The sequence below is a fragment of the Astyanax mexicanus genome, chromosome 2, assembly GCF_023375975.1.
Source record: "Astyanax mexicanus isolate ESR-SI-001 chromosome 2, AstMex3_surface, whole genome shotgun sequence".
Taxonomy (NCBI): domain Eukaryota; kingdom Metazoa; phylum Chordata; class Actinopteri; order Characiformes; family Acestrorhamphidae; genus Astyanax; species Astyanax mexicanus.
Genome location: NC_064409.1, coordinates 67,972,535 through 67,990,485, shown reverse-complemented (window position 1 = coordinate 67,990,485; position 17,951 = coordinate 67,972,535). Strand labels below are relative to the sequence as shown.

Here is a 17,951-nt window from a genome sequence, read left to right as displayed (position 1 = left end):
GTTATTTTCAAGATAGTGCACAGATGTTACCCAGTTAATGCTAGAATAAGTCGATTTGTTTCCATCTCTGAAAATTGCAGCTTCTGTAAAAACTGCAGTGAGGCAATTGATCATTTATTTTTTATTGCGTTTATACCTACTCATTTTGGGTAGATATATTTTAGAATTTAGGGAAGAAAATTGGTAAAGACATTCCCCTTGAAAGTCACTATATTCTTTATATTTTTAATAACACTCTAATTCGGTATAATGAATCATTTATGATCAACCTTATTATAATATTAGCTAAATATTACATACATAAAGCTAAAAACTAAAAAAAACTTCAAATATATTTGCAAACCATTAAGTCAATAGGCCCCTCATTGAATAAAAAAAATAGGTAGATCCTTAAATGTTTTAAAGCATTACAATTTAATTTAAATAATACTAAATATTAAATAAATAAATAGAAAATATAATTTGAGAAATTCTTGTGGCTGATCATTATTTTTGCAATTTTTTTCAAAAGGATGAGATGACTGTGGAATGTTTTCTTTTTTTTTTTTTTAGATTTTTTTTGGCAATTCCTCTGACTTTTTTCCTTTTTTTCTTTATTCCTTTCTTTATTTACTTATCTTTGACATTGATGATATGTTGCTGTTACTTCTTGTTTCCTGTTTCAATTTATCACTGTACCTATTCGTATAACTAAAAAAAAAAAAAATCCTGCTTACTCCCAGATGCAGTCACGGAGGAGAGGAAGAGGATCGGTAGGAAAAAGGAGACACTTTTGGGGTTTCTGGACGCAGCCACAGTGTAACGCACTCTTTCAGCTCTAATTCAGGAACCGTCCTACAGTAAAACAGTTCGCAGTTCCGTAATCCGGAGGGCCAGACGGTTCGAATGATGTATAACATGTCCGCATTGGATCAAATATGTATGTTCGAAAAACGCAAATATGAAAATTATGATTCATAATTTTCATAAACAAGACATATTTCGCCCTAAATTTTTATTTATATTTTTATATATATATATATTTTTTTATAGTTATATACTGTTCACTGGGCTTGGAGAACAGCATTAGCAGCACTGTTCACTGGGCTTGGAGAGTTGGGCTAGCAGCATAACAGCAACAGAACAAAAAGCTAGGTGGAAGCAAACACACACACCCTTTATTTACGATACAGTAGCAAGTCCATTGTATATTAAATGTTATATATTTTAAAAATCTATAGAATTTAAACTATGTCGAACAGAAAACTCCACACAAATGTGTATGATACAGCTAAGTGGCAGCAAGCATGCACACCATTTAAAATTTGGATACAGTGCCAATTCTTATAAATATAACATTTTATATATTTTATATATTTTAAAATCAATAGAATTAAACAGAAGAACACTAAAAACAGCTATGTATGATGAAACAAGATGTCATGAAACACAAACACCCTTTATATTTATGCTAAATCTACTGTATATTAAATTTAAATGTATCAGCATTCAAACTCTGCAGCTCCACAGAGCTCAGACACTTCAGCAGCTGCTTTTTAGTGTTTTAGTGTTCTGTGTAATTCAGTTTCAATTCTATTAATTTTTTTAAACGTATAACATTTAATATACAGTATTGGCACTGTATCGTAAATATAAAGGGTGTGTGTTTGCTGCCACTTAGCTGTATCATACACACTTTTGTATTGTTCTGTGTGTGTGTGTGTGTGTGTGTGTGTGTACGTGTGTTGGGTCAGATCTTCCGGCGTCAGATGCGTAAAAAAATGTATACTAAGGATTGATCAAAGAAATAACTAATTTATTAAATCTTATTATGTTTTAATCAGGGATTGAATTTTGCAAAGCCCAAAACCTCGCACATCTAATAACACAGCAGACAATTGAAGCACTCGGGGCTTTTATTTTAACTGGAGAAAGAGTTACTTCAAAAAATCAGAAGGCTGAACCGGCTGAACTGCTTAGAGCGGAGGGGATATGTCAATTCTGTCCGTTTTTGCATATGAAACGTGTGGTGGCATTATCTAAGAGACAATAAAGGGAAGATAAAATTAAAGGAAGAAAAATATTTAAATGGCTTTTTAGTACCTTAGTACCTTTAGTACCTTAATATGGATAACCTTCTTTATTAATCGTTCTAAAGATTTATATGATATGAGAAAATGTAAAGACACCACTCATTGTTCATGTAATGCCTTATCCAGAAGCAATCTGACTTTCGGTTCCCCATTTATGTTTTTTCTTTTCGTTGCTTTTTTTTGCATAGTCTATAAAATTTTATGCAATAAAAAAATCCATCAATAAAAAATGTGTAATTACATATTTTATTGTGTGTTATTTGTCCACCCTGTTATGGCTATGTCCACCCTGTTATATATAGGTTTTCTATCTATAATTTAAATAAGATAATACAAATAATTAATATCTAAAGCATGCATTCTAAAAAACAATCGAAATACTTATAGAATCCATTTTTATCTAAACATAAAAAAGTGAAATCATGTACTGCTGAGAATTCAGATACACAATTTATAAAATATCTGTGTACAAATAAAGAATACATAAAAACTTCAAAGCTAAAAAGGGACATGCTGGCTTTTAGATAATTCAATGCATATGTCTGTTACAGAGTGGACATCCTAGGTCAGAGACTTAAACAATAAAAATAAAAATGTTTTAATAAATGCTACAAATTGCCTGAGTTTGACCAAAATTAATAAACATAAATTGAACATGTGTAATAACAATATTTAATTTTCAAAAAGGTTTGAGGTCCAAATGGCATCTAATCCCAAGAATGACCCAGGTACTCATCACCTTACAAGAGTTAAAACTATGAATATCATTAACTGTAACTGTTGAATGAACAAAAGGTTATTGTTAAACCACATATTCATGAGATGTATACATAACATATTTATTGTTCCAAAGTAACAGCTCATGAGGTGAGAAATTAGGTTTATGAATCTGTAATCAGCTTGTCTGTGAAAGGCTAATAATTTTATATTGCATTTTGTATTGTATTGTATTGCATTGTATAATAATTATATAACAATAATAATAATAATAATAATAACAACGACAACAACTATTCTTCTTCTTATTATTATTATTATTACTGAATGTATCAGTTAAGGACAAGCTAGAAACTGTATTGCACGTAATGATTTTAAGTGGACTTCTAAATAAAATAATTTGCTAACACGTTTCATTATAATATTTATTATTACAGTAAAATAATTTACTGTTAAATTAGAAAGCTGATCCATGTTACTTAAGGGCGTTGTCACACCTGTATTTGGTTTCTCTAGTCCGAATCAGTTGATGGGTTCGTTTACTTGGAGCGTTTTCTCTCATTGTTTAGTCTGGTTTCACACAGACATGAATGTAAATACCTCCCTGAGTGTATGCTATTGGCTGACATTTCCAGGGTTTGTGACTGACCGCCTACCTCCAAGAGCCGGAGGAGGCGGAGAGTTAGCTAACTCCCTATGCTAACATCCAAACAACCTGGTCTCCGGCGCTGTCTGACCGGCTTCAGTGCCGGACGCTCCAGGTGCTAAACAGGGGCAGACAGAGCCGGATATCCAGACGCTTCAGGCCCTGAACTAGAGCCGGCTTCTCCAGGTGCTAACCCGGGCGATATAGTGAAATTATTATCACGAAATTTAAGGACATTTACAATACACAGTTTTTTACAATATTCTGACAAAATGCATCAGCTGTGGTGGTTTACTCAAAACTGCTATTCACATACTCTTGCATGTGTAGTTCAGTGATGTTTATTACATTTTTGCTGCACAGCATCCAATTTAACAGGATTTTTTACACTCTCTGTAATGAAAGGTACTGTTATTTAAGCATTGATAATATGCTTGATATATTTTCAATACTTACATACACAAAACTTAATATTACCACAATACATAAAATATTGATATATTGCCCGGCTCTAGTTGTGGTGTTTTTATAAAGATCTCTTACTGCAATAAATAGATAAATAGCTTTATACAATGTGCTTAAGGGTCTTTAAGGGAAGGCACCTTTCTTCATTTGCATAGCCTTATGGCCAGAGCAGTGATGCACAGCAGTACTGGGATCACTACCAGCCTTACACTGGACAGGTTAGTGAGAATTCCATTGTGTTGAAATTGCAGATAAACTTCTATTTTAGAAGTTATAATAAATTATAATAAAATAATAATAAACAAAGATCAAAGATTTGCTTACTTTTTCTGATATAAATATTCTTGTCATTTCTTTTCCATTTAAGCGGAGGGTTACTACAGCAATCAAGATTATTATTTTGGCAATCAAGGTTTTTGGTAAACCTTAAAAAAAATGTCGCCAATGTACCAATGTTTCTTTTTTTTGTTATTTTATTAGTATTTGTTAAACCCTTGTTTCTCTGCTTTTCTCACTGCTTTGCATTGCATTTTGTGTGTATATTAAACTCCATCAGGCCTCACTAATCGGTACAGCAACACTGCTCCTTTGGCTGAAGGGCACAGTTCTGACCACAGGGAGGCGCTTTCGTCCAACTGCTGCATCTCCTAGAATCCGCACAGTGATTTATCACATTACCACATGGTAGAAGTTTAATTATTTACATTTCTCAGAGTAAATAGACTGATCAGTCTGAACGTATTTGTTAATACAACAGGTTATTTACTTGATGTTTACCATTTTATACAGCTACACTAAGAATCTCCTTACCTCCCTATTCACAAACACTATATCAGTAGATTCATGAGCTTCTGGACCTCCTCGCCAGTAAAAGTCCTTCACCTCCTCCATCGTCAGAGAACACCTGGCCATAAAAACAAAAGCATTATGTGCTGAAGTAAGAGTGTATTAAACAAAGCAAGTAAGTGTTCTTTTCTGTCAGCTTTGGTGTAATTCCTCTTTTAGTGTGGTTCATTAAAGTAAGTGTGAACACAGCTATGGTGTTGGTGCAGTGTGTTTGAAATGTGAACACAAATTTCAAACATAAATCTAAACTAACCAAAAGCAGGATTTTATATCACACAATGTTTTTATAACAGCTGTATTTGCAGCTGTGCACTGTGTGGGTTTTGTCTTTGCTGTTGCTTCTGTGCTTTAACTTTTTCCTAATGACACTTTAGTTTAGCAGGGCTGTGTCCCAAACCACATACCACACCACTACAGTGTTTCAAAGAAAAACAGAACTGCAATTATCTGAGAAGACACAAGTTGGGATGCAGCCACAGTAAAGTTACATAACATTTTACAACATTTAGCATAATAATAATCAAATTACAAAATATATGTTATAGGGGTGCATGATATGGACAAAATAATGTGATGTGCGAGAAAAAAAAACAGTTTGATTTTAGTTATCTTGTTATTAATGTGAAGCACAATAAATAAAAAATTCTAGATTAGTCCACAAAGGTTTGTTGCCACTTGGCTTGTCTGCAGTCATTTTTCCCTGGCTTGTTATGAGAGTTCACTGTGGACCGCTACCTCACTATCTCTAGACTAGTGTGAGCACAGTCCCCAGCAGGAAGAGCACCCTCTGGGTAATTAAATTTGAATTAGCTGCTATTCACAATGTTATGGCAGCTCTTTTGATGTGTTAATATGAAAATGCATATAAAGATAACAAAGAAGTGTTGTAATAGTGATAAAAATGACATGATTTAATAAGCTGGGTTTAAGAGACCAGGGGTCAGTTTTTGTCCTCCAAAAGTGAATAGTTTTGGCATGATTGCAATATTTTTTGCGATGTTTATATTGGTCCAAGCGAACCAAACTACAAGTATAAACCACCGTAAGTAATATGGTCAGAATGTTTTATGTGAGATCTGTACCTGATGTAAAACTCTGCACTGGGTCGTCCTGCGCTGGTGTGGTTTAGTGCTATTCCCATCAGAACAGGAGCGCTGAGGAAACTGAGGGGAACATTTACCTGCAGACAGAAAAGAGATACAGAAAACAAACTGAGATTTCACTCTCTAAACAGTGACAAAGAATTTCCACAACGCTTTTATCAATATCCCAGGGATCTGACCCCTGAGGCAGGGAACACCTTATATTATATTATATATCAATATCACAATGTAGCACATCGATTTGGTCATATTGTTATGTGGAGTCAAATATTGATATTTTATTGAAACACAGGCGCTCTAAACTTCCTAAGACTCACCCCCTTGATTTTTTATGAAACTGACACTAATAAATCCATTATGATATTTAATTCTGGTATTTGCTTATTTAGGAGTGTTTTATACTCTTCCGTAACACAGATGCTGTAAAGTATCATAGAAAATTATCTCGAGAAGGATCACAGAATCATAGTATCGTGATCTCATTGTTATTGTGGGCAACGTATCATGATAATGTTGTATCATGAGATGCCCCGTGATTCCCATCCAAAAAACTACTACAGTGGATTATATATTTTATTACATGCTCTTCACCCCACCTTAGGCTCAGGGAATACCTTATTCTCCAAAGGTAAGGTTGTTGTAATTATTGTATAAAGCACACATACCTCATCTCTGATTTCTGCACACACTGAGGAGAAGATCTCTGAAATAACGGCTCTCTCACTGTCCTGCATCAGGTCCACGCTGATGGCCTCCTCACTCACACCTTGACACACAGCCTGCAGACAAAGACGTGCTTATGTCAAGTCCCCCTCCCCCCACATAATAATGACTAGCCATGTGACAAAGTATAAATGTACTACTGTCGTAATAATCTTAAATATTTAATTTACCTTTAATACTTTAAATAACTGATCATTTTAATTAAGTAAAAAACAAAATAACTCCTCACTGTTTATTAGATTATAAAGACACTATAGAAAATATTATGTCTTATGTATCCTCACCCCCCCAAATCTGAACTTGAGAATATACTGGGAACTTAAAAACACAAACTTGTGAAAAAACACAACTATTGGACTTATTTGTGTCATACTTTAGTAAATACCAGCCTGGTGCATAATAATGTTGTGAAAAGAACCTTCTGAATGTAGCATAACTACTGGTGGGACAATATATCAATATCACAATATATCACATTGGTTTGATCCTATTGTTATGTGGAGTCAAATATTGATATTTTATTGAAACACAGGCGCTCTAAACTTCCTAAGACTCACCCCCTCCCCCAAAATTGACTTACTAAAGTCACAGCATCATTACTCCACGTTGTGGCTCTAATTAAATCAATAGAGTACAGCTGTGGTGATGAATATTGGTTGTGAATTTCTGTGAAACTGACACATTAAATCCATTATGGTATTTAATTCTGGTATTTGCTTATTAAGGAGTGTTTTATACTCTTCATTAACACAGATGCTGTAATTATCTCGAATTATCTCGAGAAGTATCACAGAATCATAGTATCGTGATCTCATTGTTATTGAGGGCAACGTATCATGATAATGTTGTATCATGAGATGCCCCGTGAATCCCATCCCAAAAAACTACTACAGTGGATTATATTTTATTACATGCTCTTCACCTCACCTTAGGCTCAGGGTGACCACCAGGTATGTCAATGAGCCCCGCTGCCTCTGCAACCTTCTGACTCCTTCTGAGCATAACCACCTGTCCATCTGAGGTGACCATAACAGCCCCAACACCAAGAGGCTGAGCCAGGAAGGCCTGAGGGTCTCCAACCTCCACGTCTCCACGTTTTTGCAGGTTCAAGGCCTCTTGTGACCAGTTGGTTCCCAGAAAGTCTTTATAACAGGTTAACCCCAGCTGTAAGCTGAGAAGCGCCTGGTGCTTGGAGGCGTTTCTGCGTGATGCTGCACTTGTCCCTTTCTGGGGCTCTTCTGTGGTAACTTTACAGCAGCTGTTCCTTTCACAGTTTGTATTTTCTGATGTGATTACAGGTGCTGGAGAGGATTCCTCCGCCCTACAGCCTTCAAGCTGATTTTCACTGTCAAAAATATCAGAGTTCAAAGCCTGTAGGGCTTCATCACCTGCAACACAGTTCATGGATGTGCTGGGAATAGACGTGGACAGTTCTGCTGAGTGCAGTCTGAACTTGGCCCCATTGAAAAGCCATGGCTCTTTGGTCACTCTGTCATTCCACACAGCCTCAATGTGCTTCTCAATCTCTGGAGAACTTCTGCGATTGAACCTGGAAAGAGATCAGATCTGTTGTGGCAGCACAAAGGAAGAATACTGGATATTAGGCAGGTGGTGCTAATGTTATGGCTGATCAGTGTAAGTCTGACGCTGAGTACAAGTACTTACTGCAATTTCCGGGTTATAAGCCGCTACTTTTGTCACACAATTTGAACACTGCGGCTAGTATGTAGTTTTTTTTTTGTTTACAAGGTAACAAGCTTTAAAAGTGCATTAGAGATAAGCTTGTCAGTACAACAAATTATTTGTAGCTTTTAGGTTGTTGTACTTGTTCCTTGAGTATGTGATACTCAATAAATCTGTACAAGTATAAAACACTAAGTATTCTGAGGTAAAAATTATTAAATTTGACCAGACTTGCTAATTTGGCTGATTATTTCTCAACTCCGGTCTTAACTACAGAATTTATCTACACTTAATTACTCACAAATATTCCTGTGTCTGTATTTGAGTACTGGGTGCTTAAAATTAGTAAATGTACTATATTCTTTAAGTACTTAAAAACCAATAGACATAAATTATCATAATTACTACAAAGAGTACAATTCTAAATTTGAAAAATGTTTATTGTTTTAGAGACAGAACAGGATTTTTGTCCATGTGAGTCCCTTGCTCTGCTGGACTGTTTGATGATTTTGTGTTTAGTGTTTTGTGTTCCCTTCTATCGAATTAATATCTGAACATGTATTAAAAAATGTATTCAATCACTCATGCCGCTATTTCCCCCCTTTAACTTGGGATATTAAATTAAACTAAATGTAAGATGTTTTAACTATTTTATGTATCCACGGGTACATCATTTATTATATTCATAATTCAGAGTAGAAATCATATTTTCTAACTTAATCACGTTTTATTTCTTGTCACACTGTCAAAGGAAACTGCATATCAGGGTGGACAGTTTTTTGCGAAAATTGCCATTCAATGAAGATGTGGTTGAGTTGTAAACATTATGAACTGTTCATGATGACCTTGTTTATTTTGTTTTGATTGTATGCAAATATTCTGAATACCATAATATTTTAGCATGACAGAGTGTACGGCTTAAGTATGGAGAAAAGATTTGAGAAATATCAAGTAAAGTGATTTATTAATTGCTAAGTATGTAACAAGTTGTCATGTCTGGTGCTGAAAGCACGTCTGTGTCTCCCACATCCAGCTCTATCTGCGATTCTCACAGTAACAACTACAATACCCAGAACGCACCACTCCATGACACAACACACACTCCCGATCACATGACACGTCACATGACGCCACCAGGAAGTCCCGAGTACTGATTACTCAGTGTATTTAAGGACCATGCTCACGCTCACACCTCCAGTCCGGGAATCCAGTTCCGGGATTTGCGCCTGCACCCATCTCTGAACCCATGGATATCACACGATCCAGACTATCCGTCGCTGAGAGGCAGCGTCGCATACGCCTTCACCTGTGCCTCTATTGTGGTGGTTCAGGTCATCTGAGGGCTAACTGTGAACTCCGGCCCAATTCTGCTCAAGCGTCTGCTCTGGGACAGCGCGTGGAGAGTACTGGTATGTACCCCTGTTTCTGAACTTAAAGAAAAATGTTTCATGTTGCCTGTTATTATTACCACTCCAACGGATGTGTTTTGTGTCTCAGCGCTTGTAGATTCTGGGTCGGAGGGGAACTTTATCAGCCTGGACCTGGTGGAGGAGCACGCCATACCCACGAAAGTTCTTCCCAAGTCGATCTCCATCCATGCCATCGATGGAAAGACTGTACGCTCCAAACCTGTGACCCTGCAGACTCTTCCTCTCACCCTTCAAGCCAGCGCTCTACATGTGGAACAGCTCTCTCTCTATGTGCTCCCACGCACGGAACATCCACTGGTTTTGGGAGCGCCATGGCTAAAGACACACGACCCAGTCATTTCATGGAGCCTGGGAGACATCACTGCCTGGTCTCCTTTCTGTCGTGAGAACTGTTTATCTTTAAATTCACTCTCTTTGCAATCTACCTCTGTTGAAAGCCCTGATTCTGTAGATACCCCTGCTATTCCCTCCGAGTACTATGATTTTTCTGATGTGTTTAGTAAAGCTAAAGCTACCGAGTTACCTCCGCATCGCCCCTATGATTGCTCTATTGATTTAATAGAGGGTTCTGTACTGCCCAAAGCTCGTGTGTACCCATTGTCTCGTGATGAGGAGAAGGCTATGGAAGAGTATGTTAGTGAAGCTCTTGCGCAAGGTTTCATTCGCCCATCCAAATCCCCTGTTGGTTCTGGTTTCTTCTTCGTGAAGAAGAAGGATGGGGGTTTGAGACCCTGCATAGATTACAGAGGCTTAAACGACATTACTAAAAAGTTCGCTTACCCGCTCCCGTTAATCCCAGCAGCTCTTGAACAGTTACGTAATGCCGTGTACTTCACCAAACTCGATCTCCGTAGCGCTTATAATCTCATTCGCATCAGGGAAGGTGACGAATGGAAAACGGCGTTTTCCACCACCAACGGCCACTATGAATACCCTACGGTCTCGCTAACGGTCTACGGTCTCGCTAACGCCCCAGCTATATTCCAGTCGTTTATGAATGACATATTTCGCTATCTCATTAATCACTCTGTTGTTCTTTTTATAGACGATATCCTTATCTATTCACCAGATCTCCCCACACACATTCAGCATGTTCGCCAAGTTCTCCAACGCCTGAGAGAGCATAGCCTGTTTGCCAAAGCCGAGAAATGTGAGTTCCACACTCAAAGGGTCACATTTCTCGGCTACGTTATCAGTTCCTCCGGTGTCCTTATGGACGATGAGAAAGTAACTGCCGTTACTAATTGGCCTGTGCCCCAGACCATTAAAGAACTCCAGCGATTCCTTGGCTTCGCTAATTTTTATAGGCGGTTCATCCGTAACTTTAGCTCCATTGCTGCGCCCCTTACTGCCCTCACTAAGGGGGCTGCTAAAATCCTGAAGTGGTCAACCGAAGCGGATCGCGCTTTCTGTGAGCTGAAAGCTGCGTTCACTTCAGCCCCTGTACTTAGGCACCCTAATCCCGAGTTTCCCTTCGTAGTGGAAGTGGACGCTTCCGAATCGGGTGTTGGCGCGGTTCTCTCTCAGCGTAGTGGGTCGCCACCCAAATTGTTTCCTGTAGCCTTCTTCTCACGCAAGCTTTCCCCTGCGGAGCGTAACTATGGGATAGGGGATAGGGAACTTCTTGCTGTGAAATTAGCTCTAGAAGAATGGCGTCACTGGCTGGAGGGGTCCGTTCATCCGTTTACTGTGTATACTGATCACAAGAATTTGGAATACCTCCGCACGGCTAAACGACTTAATCCGAGACAAGCACGTTGGTCTCTTTTTTTTCTCTCGATTTAACTTCTCGATCTCGTTCCGTCCGGGAAACCGTAATACTAAAGCTGATGCGCTGTCCAGGGTTTACAGCACTGTGGATAGCGCATCCCAGCCCCAGGAGGCTGAACGCATTCTTCCTCCCTCTGTTCAGATCGCAGCCATTCAATGGGAGTTAGACGATCAGATTCGCCAAAGTAACGCTAATCAGCCCAATTCTGAGGACTGTCCTCAGGGTAAAACGTTCGTACCCGTCCAGTTTCGAGACAGGCTCATCACCTGGGCTCATTCCGCTTTAACCTCTGGTCATCCTGGTGTCACACGCACGTTACAATTACTCTGTGCCCGTTACTGGTGGGATTCTATGCGTGCTGATGTTCACTCATTCGTTACCTCCTGCTCTGTCTGTGCGCAATGTAAAACGCCTAAAACCCTTCCAGCCGGTAAGCTACTACCTCTCCCTGTACCTGAGAGACCTTGGTCGCATATTGCTGTTGATTTTGTTACTGATCTGCCTGTATCTGAGGGTTATACTACAGTTCTCACTGTTGTTGATCGTTTCTCTAGAGGGGTTAAATTTATTCCATTCCCAGCTCTGCCTACTGCCTTCCAAACTGCTCAAGCTATTTATATGCATGTATTTAGACACTTTGGTATCCCCGAAGATATTTTGTCTGACCGTGGTCCTCAATTTACCTCTCGTGTGTGGAAGGCATTTTTTGAACATCTCGGTGTACATGTCAGTCTCACTTCTGGGTTCCACCCTACATGTAATGGTCAGTGTGAGAGGGTTAATCAGGAACTCTGGAAATTCCTCCGCACATACTGCTTCAAACATCCCACTGATTGGTCACAATACCTCGTTTGGGCTGAAATTGCACAAAACTCCCTAGTTAACACTACCTCTGGCCTCACCCCCTTTCAGTGTGTTCTGGGTTTTCAGCCTCCTCTAGCTCCTTGGACAGCGGTGTCCACTGATGTGCCGGCTGTGGATGAATGGATGAAGCGCAGTGAGCAGGTGTGGGAAGACATGCATCGTAAAGTCTCTGAGGTACTGCGCGTGTACAAGGAGCGTGCTGACAAGCACCGTGGTGACAGCCCAGACTACCAACCAGGAGATCGGGTGTGGCTTTCTACCCGGGACTTTAGGTTTGAGGGTAGTTGTAGAAAACTCCTGCCTAAGTTTATTGGTCCTCTTAAGATTTTGTCACGTATTAATGAAGTTACTTACAAGGTGGAGTTACCCCCTCAGTATCGTATTAATAATTCTTTTCATGTATCTCTCCTCAAGCCTATGGTCCCGGGTCCGCTCGCTGACGCTGCACCGGCTGATGTTCCACCCGCGGCTGTGGAGGGGGAGGGGTCGTCCACGTATGCTGTCCGGGAGGTGCTGGATTCACGCAGACGTGGGGGTGTACTCCAATACCTTATCGATTGGGAGGGGTATGGTCCGGAGGAGCGTTGTTGGGTGGCTGCCAAAGACGTGCTGGACCCTGCCTTGCTCGTGGAGTTTCATGCTCGTTTTCCTGGTAAGCCTGCTCCTAGGCCCCGTGGACGTCCCAAGCGTCCTCCGACCTCCTCTGCTCCAACTCGTCGGGTTTCTCGCTCTGGTGAGCCCCGTCTGTCTGGCACCTCCGCTCCGACACCTGCACCTCCCGCCGGTACTCCCTGTCCGCCGGGTGGTCGTCGCCGGGGTCGGCCCCGTTCTGCCTCCGCTCCGGTCCCTCAGGGGGAGGGTACTGTCATGTCTGGTGCTGAAAGCACGTCTGTGTCTCCCACATCCAGCTCTATCTGCGATTCTCACAGTAACAACTACAATACCCAGAACGCACCACTCCATGACAACACACACTCCCGATCACATGACACGTCACATGACGCCACCAGGAAGTCCCGAGTACTGATTACTCAGTGTATTTAAGGACCATGCTCACGCTCACACCTCGCCGAGTATCTGTTTGGTAAATCCTACAATACAAAGCGTTTCTCTTGCCCTTGCTATTCTCCGTGTATGATCTTGTTTTTGTTTTCTACCGACTTTGATTTTTGCCTGCTCCCTTGTGTTGGATTACCGTGTATGACCTGGACTGTTTATTGTACTCTGGATTTTTGCCTACCCTGTGATATTGCCTACCCGTGTATGAACTCTGGACTGTCCTCCGGTTATGGTATGGTTTCTCTACACTGTGCATGTTTGGTATTGACCCTGTTTCTGTTGACTACCCCTGTCTACTCTATAACTTTAATAAAAGTTATTTTATTGTATCTGCACCAGTCTCATTCCTGTCTGGCCCTGACACAAGTGGCATGAAAATAAAACAGTATGAAACTTTTGATGTCAGTGCACTGTCGTCAAAGGCTACTTTCTAAAAGGGGGTTGGGTTTTTTCAAGATGACAGGGCGAACAGAGATTTGGATACGTTTAAATCGCTTGATTTCTAAATATACTTCAGAAATATAATTTGTTATCTTGAGATAGTAAGTCATACTTGTCAGATACTACCTTGTTATTTTAAGATACTAAGTCCTTATTTTGAGATGCTCATTATTTTGAGATAGCAAGTCATAATTGTCAGATACTACCTTGTTTATTTTGAGATAGTAAGTCCTTATTTTGAGATGCTCATTATTTTGAGGCAATATGTCATAATTGTCAGATACTACCTTGTAATTTTGAGATACTAAGTCCTTATTTTTAGATGCTCATTGCTTTGAGGTAGTACATCATAATCGTCAGATACTTCCTTGTTTATTTTGAGATAGTAAGTCCTTATTTTTAGATGCTCATTATTTTGAGATAGTAAGTCATAATTGTCAGATACTACCTTGTTTATTTTGAGATAGTAAGTCCTTATTTTTAGATGCTCATTATTTTGAGATAGCAAGTCATAATTGTCAGATACTACCTTGTAACTTTGAGATAGTAAGTCCTTATTTTGAGATGCTCATTATTTTGAGGCAATATGTCATAATTGTCAGATACTACCTTGTAATTTTGAGATAGTAAGTCCTTATTTTTAGATGCTCATTGCTTTGAGGTAGTACATCATAATCGTCAGATACTTCCTTGTTTATTTTGAGATAGTAAGTCCTTATTTTTAGATGCTCATTATTTTGAGATAGTAAGTCATAATTGTCAGATACTACCTTGTTTATTTTGAGATAGTAAGTCCTTATTTTTAGATGCTCATTATTTTGAGATAGTAAGTCATAATTGTCAGATACTACCTTGTTTATTTTGAGATAGTAAGTCCTTATTTTTAGATGCTCATTCTTTTGAGGCAATATGTCATAATTGTCAGATACTACCTTGTAATTTTGAGATACTTAGTCCTTATTTTGAGATGCTCATTATTTTGAGATAGCAAGTCATAATTGTCAGATACTACCTTGTTTATTTTGAGATAGTAAGTCCTTATTTTTAGATGCTCATTGCTTTGAGGTAGTACATCATAATCGTCAGATACTTCCTTGTTTATTTTGAGATAGTAAGTCCTTATTTTTAGATGCTCATTATTTTGAGATAGCAAGTCATAATTGTCAGATACTACCTTGCAACTTTGAGATAGTAAGTCCTTATTTTGAGATGCTCATTATTTTGAGGCAATATGTCATAATTGTCAGATACTACCTTGTAATTTTGAGATACTAAGTCCTTATTTTGAGATGCTCATTATTTTGAGATAGCAAGTCATAATTGTCAGATACTACCTTGTTTATTTTGAGATAGTAAGTCCTTATTTTTAGATGCTCATTGCTTTGAGGTAGTACATCATAATCGTCAGATACTTCCTTGTTTATTTTGAGATAGTAAGTCCTTATTTTTAGATGCTCATTGCTTTGAGGTAGTACATCATAATCGTCAGATACTTCCTTGTTTATTTTGAGATAGTAAGTCCTTATTTTTAGATGCTCATTATTTTGAGATAGTAAGTCATAATTGTCAGATACTACCTTGTTTATTTTGAGATAGTAAGTCCTTATTTTTAGATGCTCATTATTTTGAGATAGTAAGTCATAATTGTCAGATACTACCTTGTTTATTTTGAGATAGTAAGTCCTTATTTTTAGATGCTCATTCTTTTGAGGCAATATGTCATAATTGTCAGATACTACCTTGTAATTTTGAGATACTTAGTCCTTATTTTGAGATGCTCATTATTTTGAGATAGCAAGTCATAAGTGTCAGATACTTCCTTGTTTCTTTTGAGATAGTAAGTCCTTATTTTTAGATGCTCATTCTTTTGAGGCAATATGTCATAATTGTCAGATACTACCTTGTAACTTTGAGATAGTAAGTCCTTATTTTGAGATGTGCATTGTTTTGAGGTAGTACATCATAATCGTCAGATACTTCCTTGTTTATTTTGATATACTATGTCCTTATTTTTAGATGCTCATTATTTTGAGATAGTAAGTCATAATTGTCATATACTTCCTTGTTTATTTTGAGATAGTAAGTCATAATTGTCATATACTTCCTTGTTTATTTTGAGATACTACGTCCTTATTTTTAGATGCCCATTATTTTGAGGTAGTACATCATATAATTGTCAGATACTTACTTGTTTATTTGGAGATACTAAGTCCTTATTTTGAGATGCTCATTCTTTTGAGGCAATATGTCATAATTGTCAGATACTACCTTGTAACTTTGAGATAGTAAGTCCTTATTTTGAGATGCGCATTGTTTTGAGGTAGTAAGTCATAATTGTCAGATACTACCTTGTTATTTTGAGATTAAAGCACATTACACTGAATATTGGCCCTTGTTAGTAATAGGTGTTGAGCTGTGAGATTTGTGTGGTGTGTGAGAAATGCTGAGTTATCTACTGAGCAGGAATACAGAAGGGGTACCTGGTCGATATCTCTGCTCGGATCTGATGTTCTTCCAGACCCTGAGAGGGAGCACAGTGCAGCATCACAGAGACCTCTGGATCCATGGGGTGTTTATGATGTTTCTTATACGTGTCAGGATCTTCTGCACCCTCTGACAGAGCGGCATCCATCTAAACGCACTGAACACACCGGGCTAGCTCAGCTCAGCTGCTACAGATATGCTAGTTCAGAAATGCTAGCCGGCTAGTTACAACTAGCTAACTAAATTAACGTAACCTTCATAATCATCCCCCGGCTGTAAAGAAACCCATGGTCCAGGGCTAAACCTGCAGCTAGATGAGCTGTTGGTGCTCACTGCTCTGATATTACACAACACAGCACAGTGAGAAACAGAGTTAAAAAAGACAGGAAACACCTGAACAAGGAACTGCAGCTTTGTAGTTTTCTAGTTGTATCCCCACCTATATTCCGACAAGTCCCGCCTACTTTACAGTGATTGGCTAAAATCAACCGACAACCGTCCAATACCCTGGTGAGTTGTTTCTTGTTGTGTATTACTCGGTCAGGGATGTCCTGAAACTTTTGATCGGGCTATATTTAAGGATATTTGTGTAACACCATTATACAGCTCAGGAAAAAATGAAGAGACCACTTCATTTTCAGAATCAGTTTCTCTGATTTAGCTATTTATAGGTATATGTTTGAGCAAAATGAACATTGTTGTTTTATTCTAGAAACACAATTCCTCCCAAATTCCAAATAAAAATATTGTCATTTAGAGCATTTATTTGCAGAAAATGAGAAATGGCTGAAATAACAAAAAAAAAAAAAAAGATGCAGAACTTTCACACCTCAAATAATGCAAATAAAAAAAATCATATTCATAAAGTTTTAATATTTGCTGGAATAAACCTGTTTTTTAATTACGGTTTTCATGCATCTTCGCATGCACTCCTCCACCAGTCTTACACACTGCTTTTGGATAACTTTGTTCCACTCCTGGTGCGAAAATGCAAGAAGTTCAGCTTGGTTTAATGGCTTGTGATCATCCATCTTCCTTTTGATTATATTCCAGAGGTTTTCAATTTGCTAAAATCAAAGAAACTCGTATTTTTAAGTGGTTTCTTATGTTTTCCAGAGCTGTACATAATATACAAAAAAATCTTAATTGTATTTGAAACCAAAAAATATATATTAAAAAATGGTTTTTAATCACAGTTTTCATGCATCTTCGCATGCACTCCTCCCCCAGTCTTACACACTGCTTTTGGATAACTTAAGCTTGGTATGATGGCTTGTTATCTTGATTACATTGAGGTTTTCAATTTAGTAAAATCAAAGTAACTACATTTTTAAGTGGTCTCATTTGTTCCAGAGCTGTGCATTATTTTCTAAAAAAAATCTTATTTATATTTAAAACAAAAAAAAAACTATACAATACAATCCAAGAGCATGCAATAATAATAGGTCAAATTCACAGCATATACAATCAACATCACAAACACATCAAAACAAAAACACAAACAAACAACAAACCTAAACAGACAAACAGAAAAAAGTGTGATTCAAACAAAAATTATTGGATTTATGACATTTTTAAGAACTACAGTATTTTTTTTACAGTGAACAGAGGGGGCTGTGTGTGTTGTCTGAGGGGGACTTTTATATT

General features: G+C 38.2%; 1 protein-coding gene across 1 annotated transcript; it reads right to left on the bottom strand.

The window, feature by feature from the left end:
* Window positions 1-2,361: 2,361 nt before the first annotated feature.
* nudt22 (nudix (nucleoside diphosphate linked moiety X)-type motif 22) lies at window positions 2,362-16,750 on the bottom strand. Its single transcript, XM_049474853.1, has 6 exons — window positions 16,301-16,750; window positions 7,500-8,121; window positions 6,515-6,628; window positions 5,829-5,926; window positions 4,711-4,804; window positions 2,362-4,547 (listed from the first exon to the last, which is right to left on the bottom strand). Exons 1-6 carry the CDS (start codon window positions 16,450-16,452, stop codon window positions 4,443-4,445), a joined length of 1,185 nt encoding a protein of 394 aa, XP_049330810.1. The 5' UTR covers window positions 16,453-16,750; the 3' UTR covers window positions 2,362-4,442.
* Between the last annotated feature and the right edge of the window lie 1,201 nt (window positions 16,751-17,951).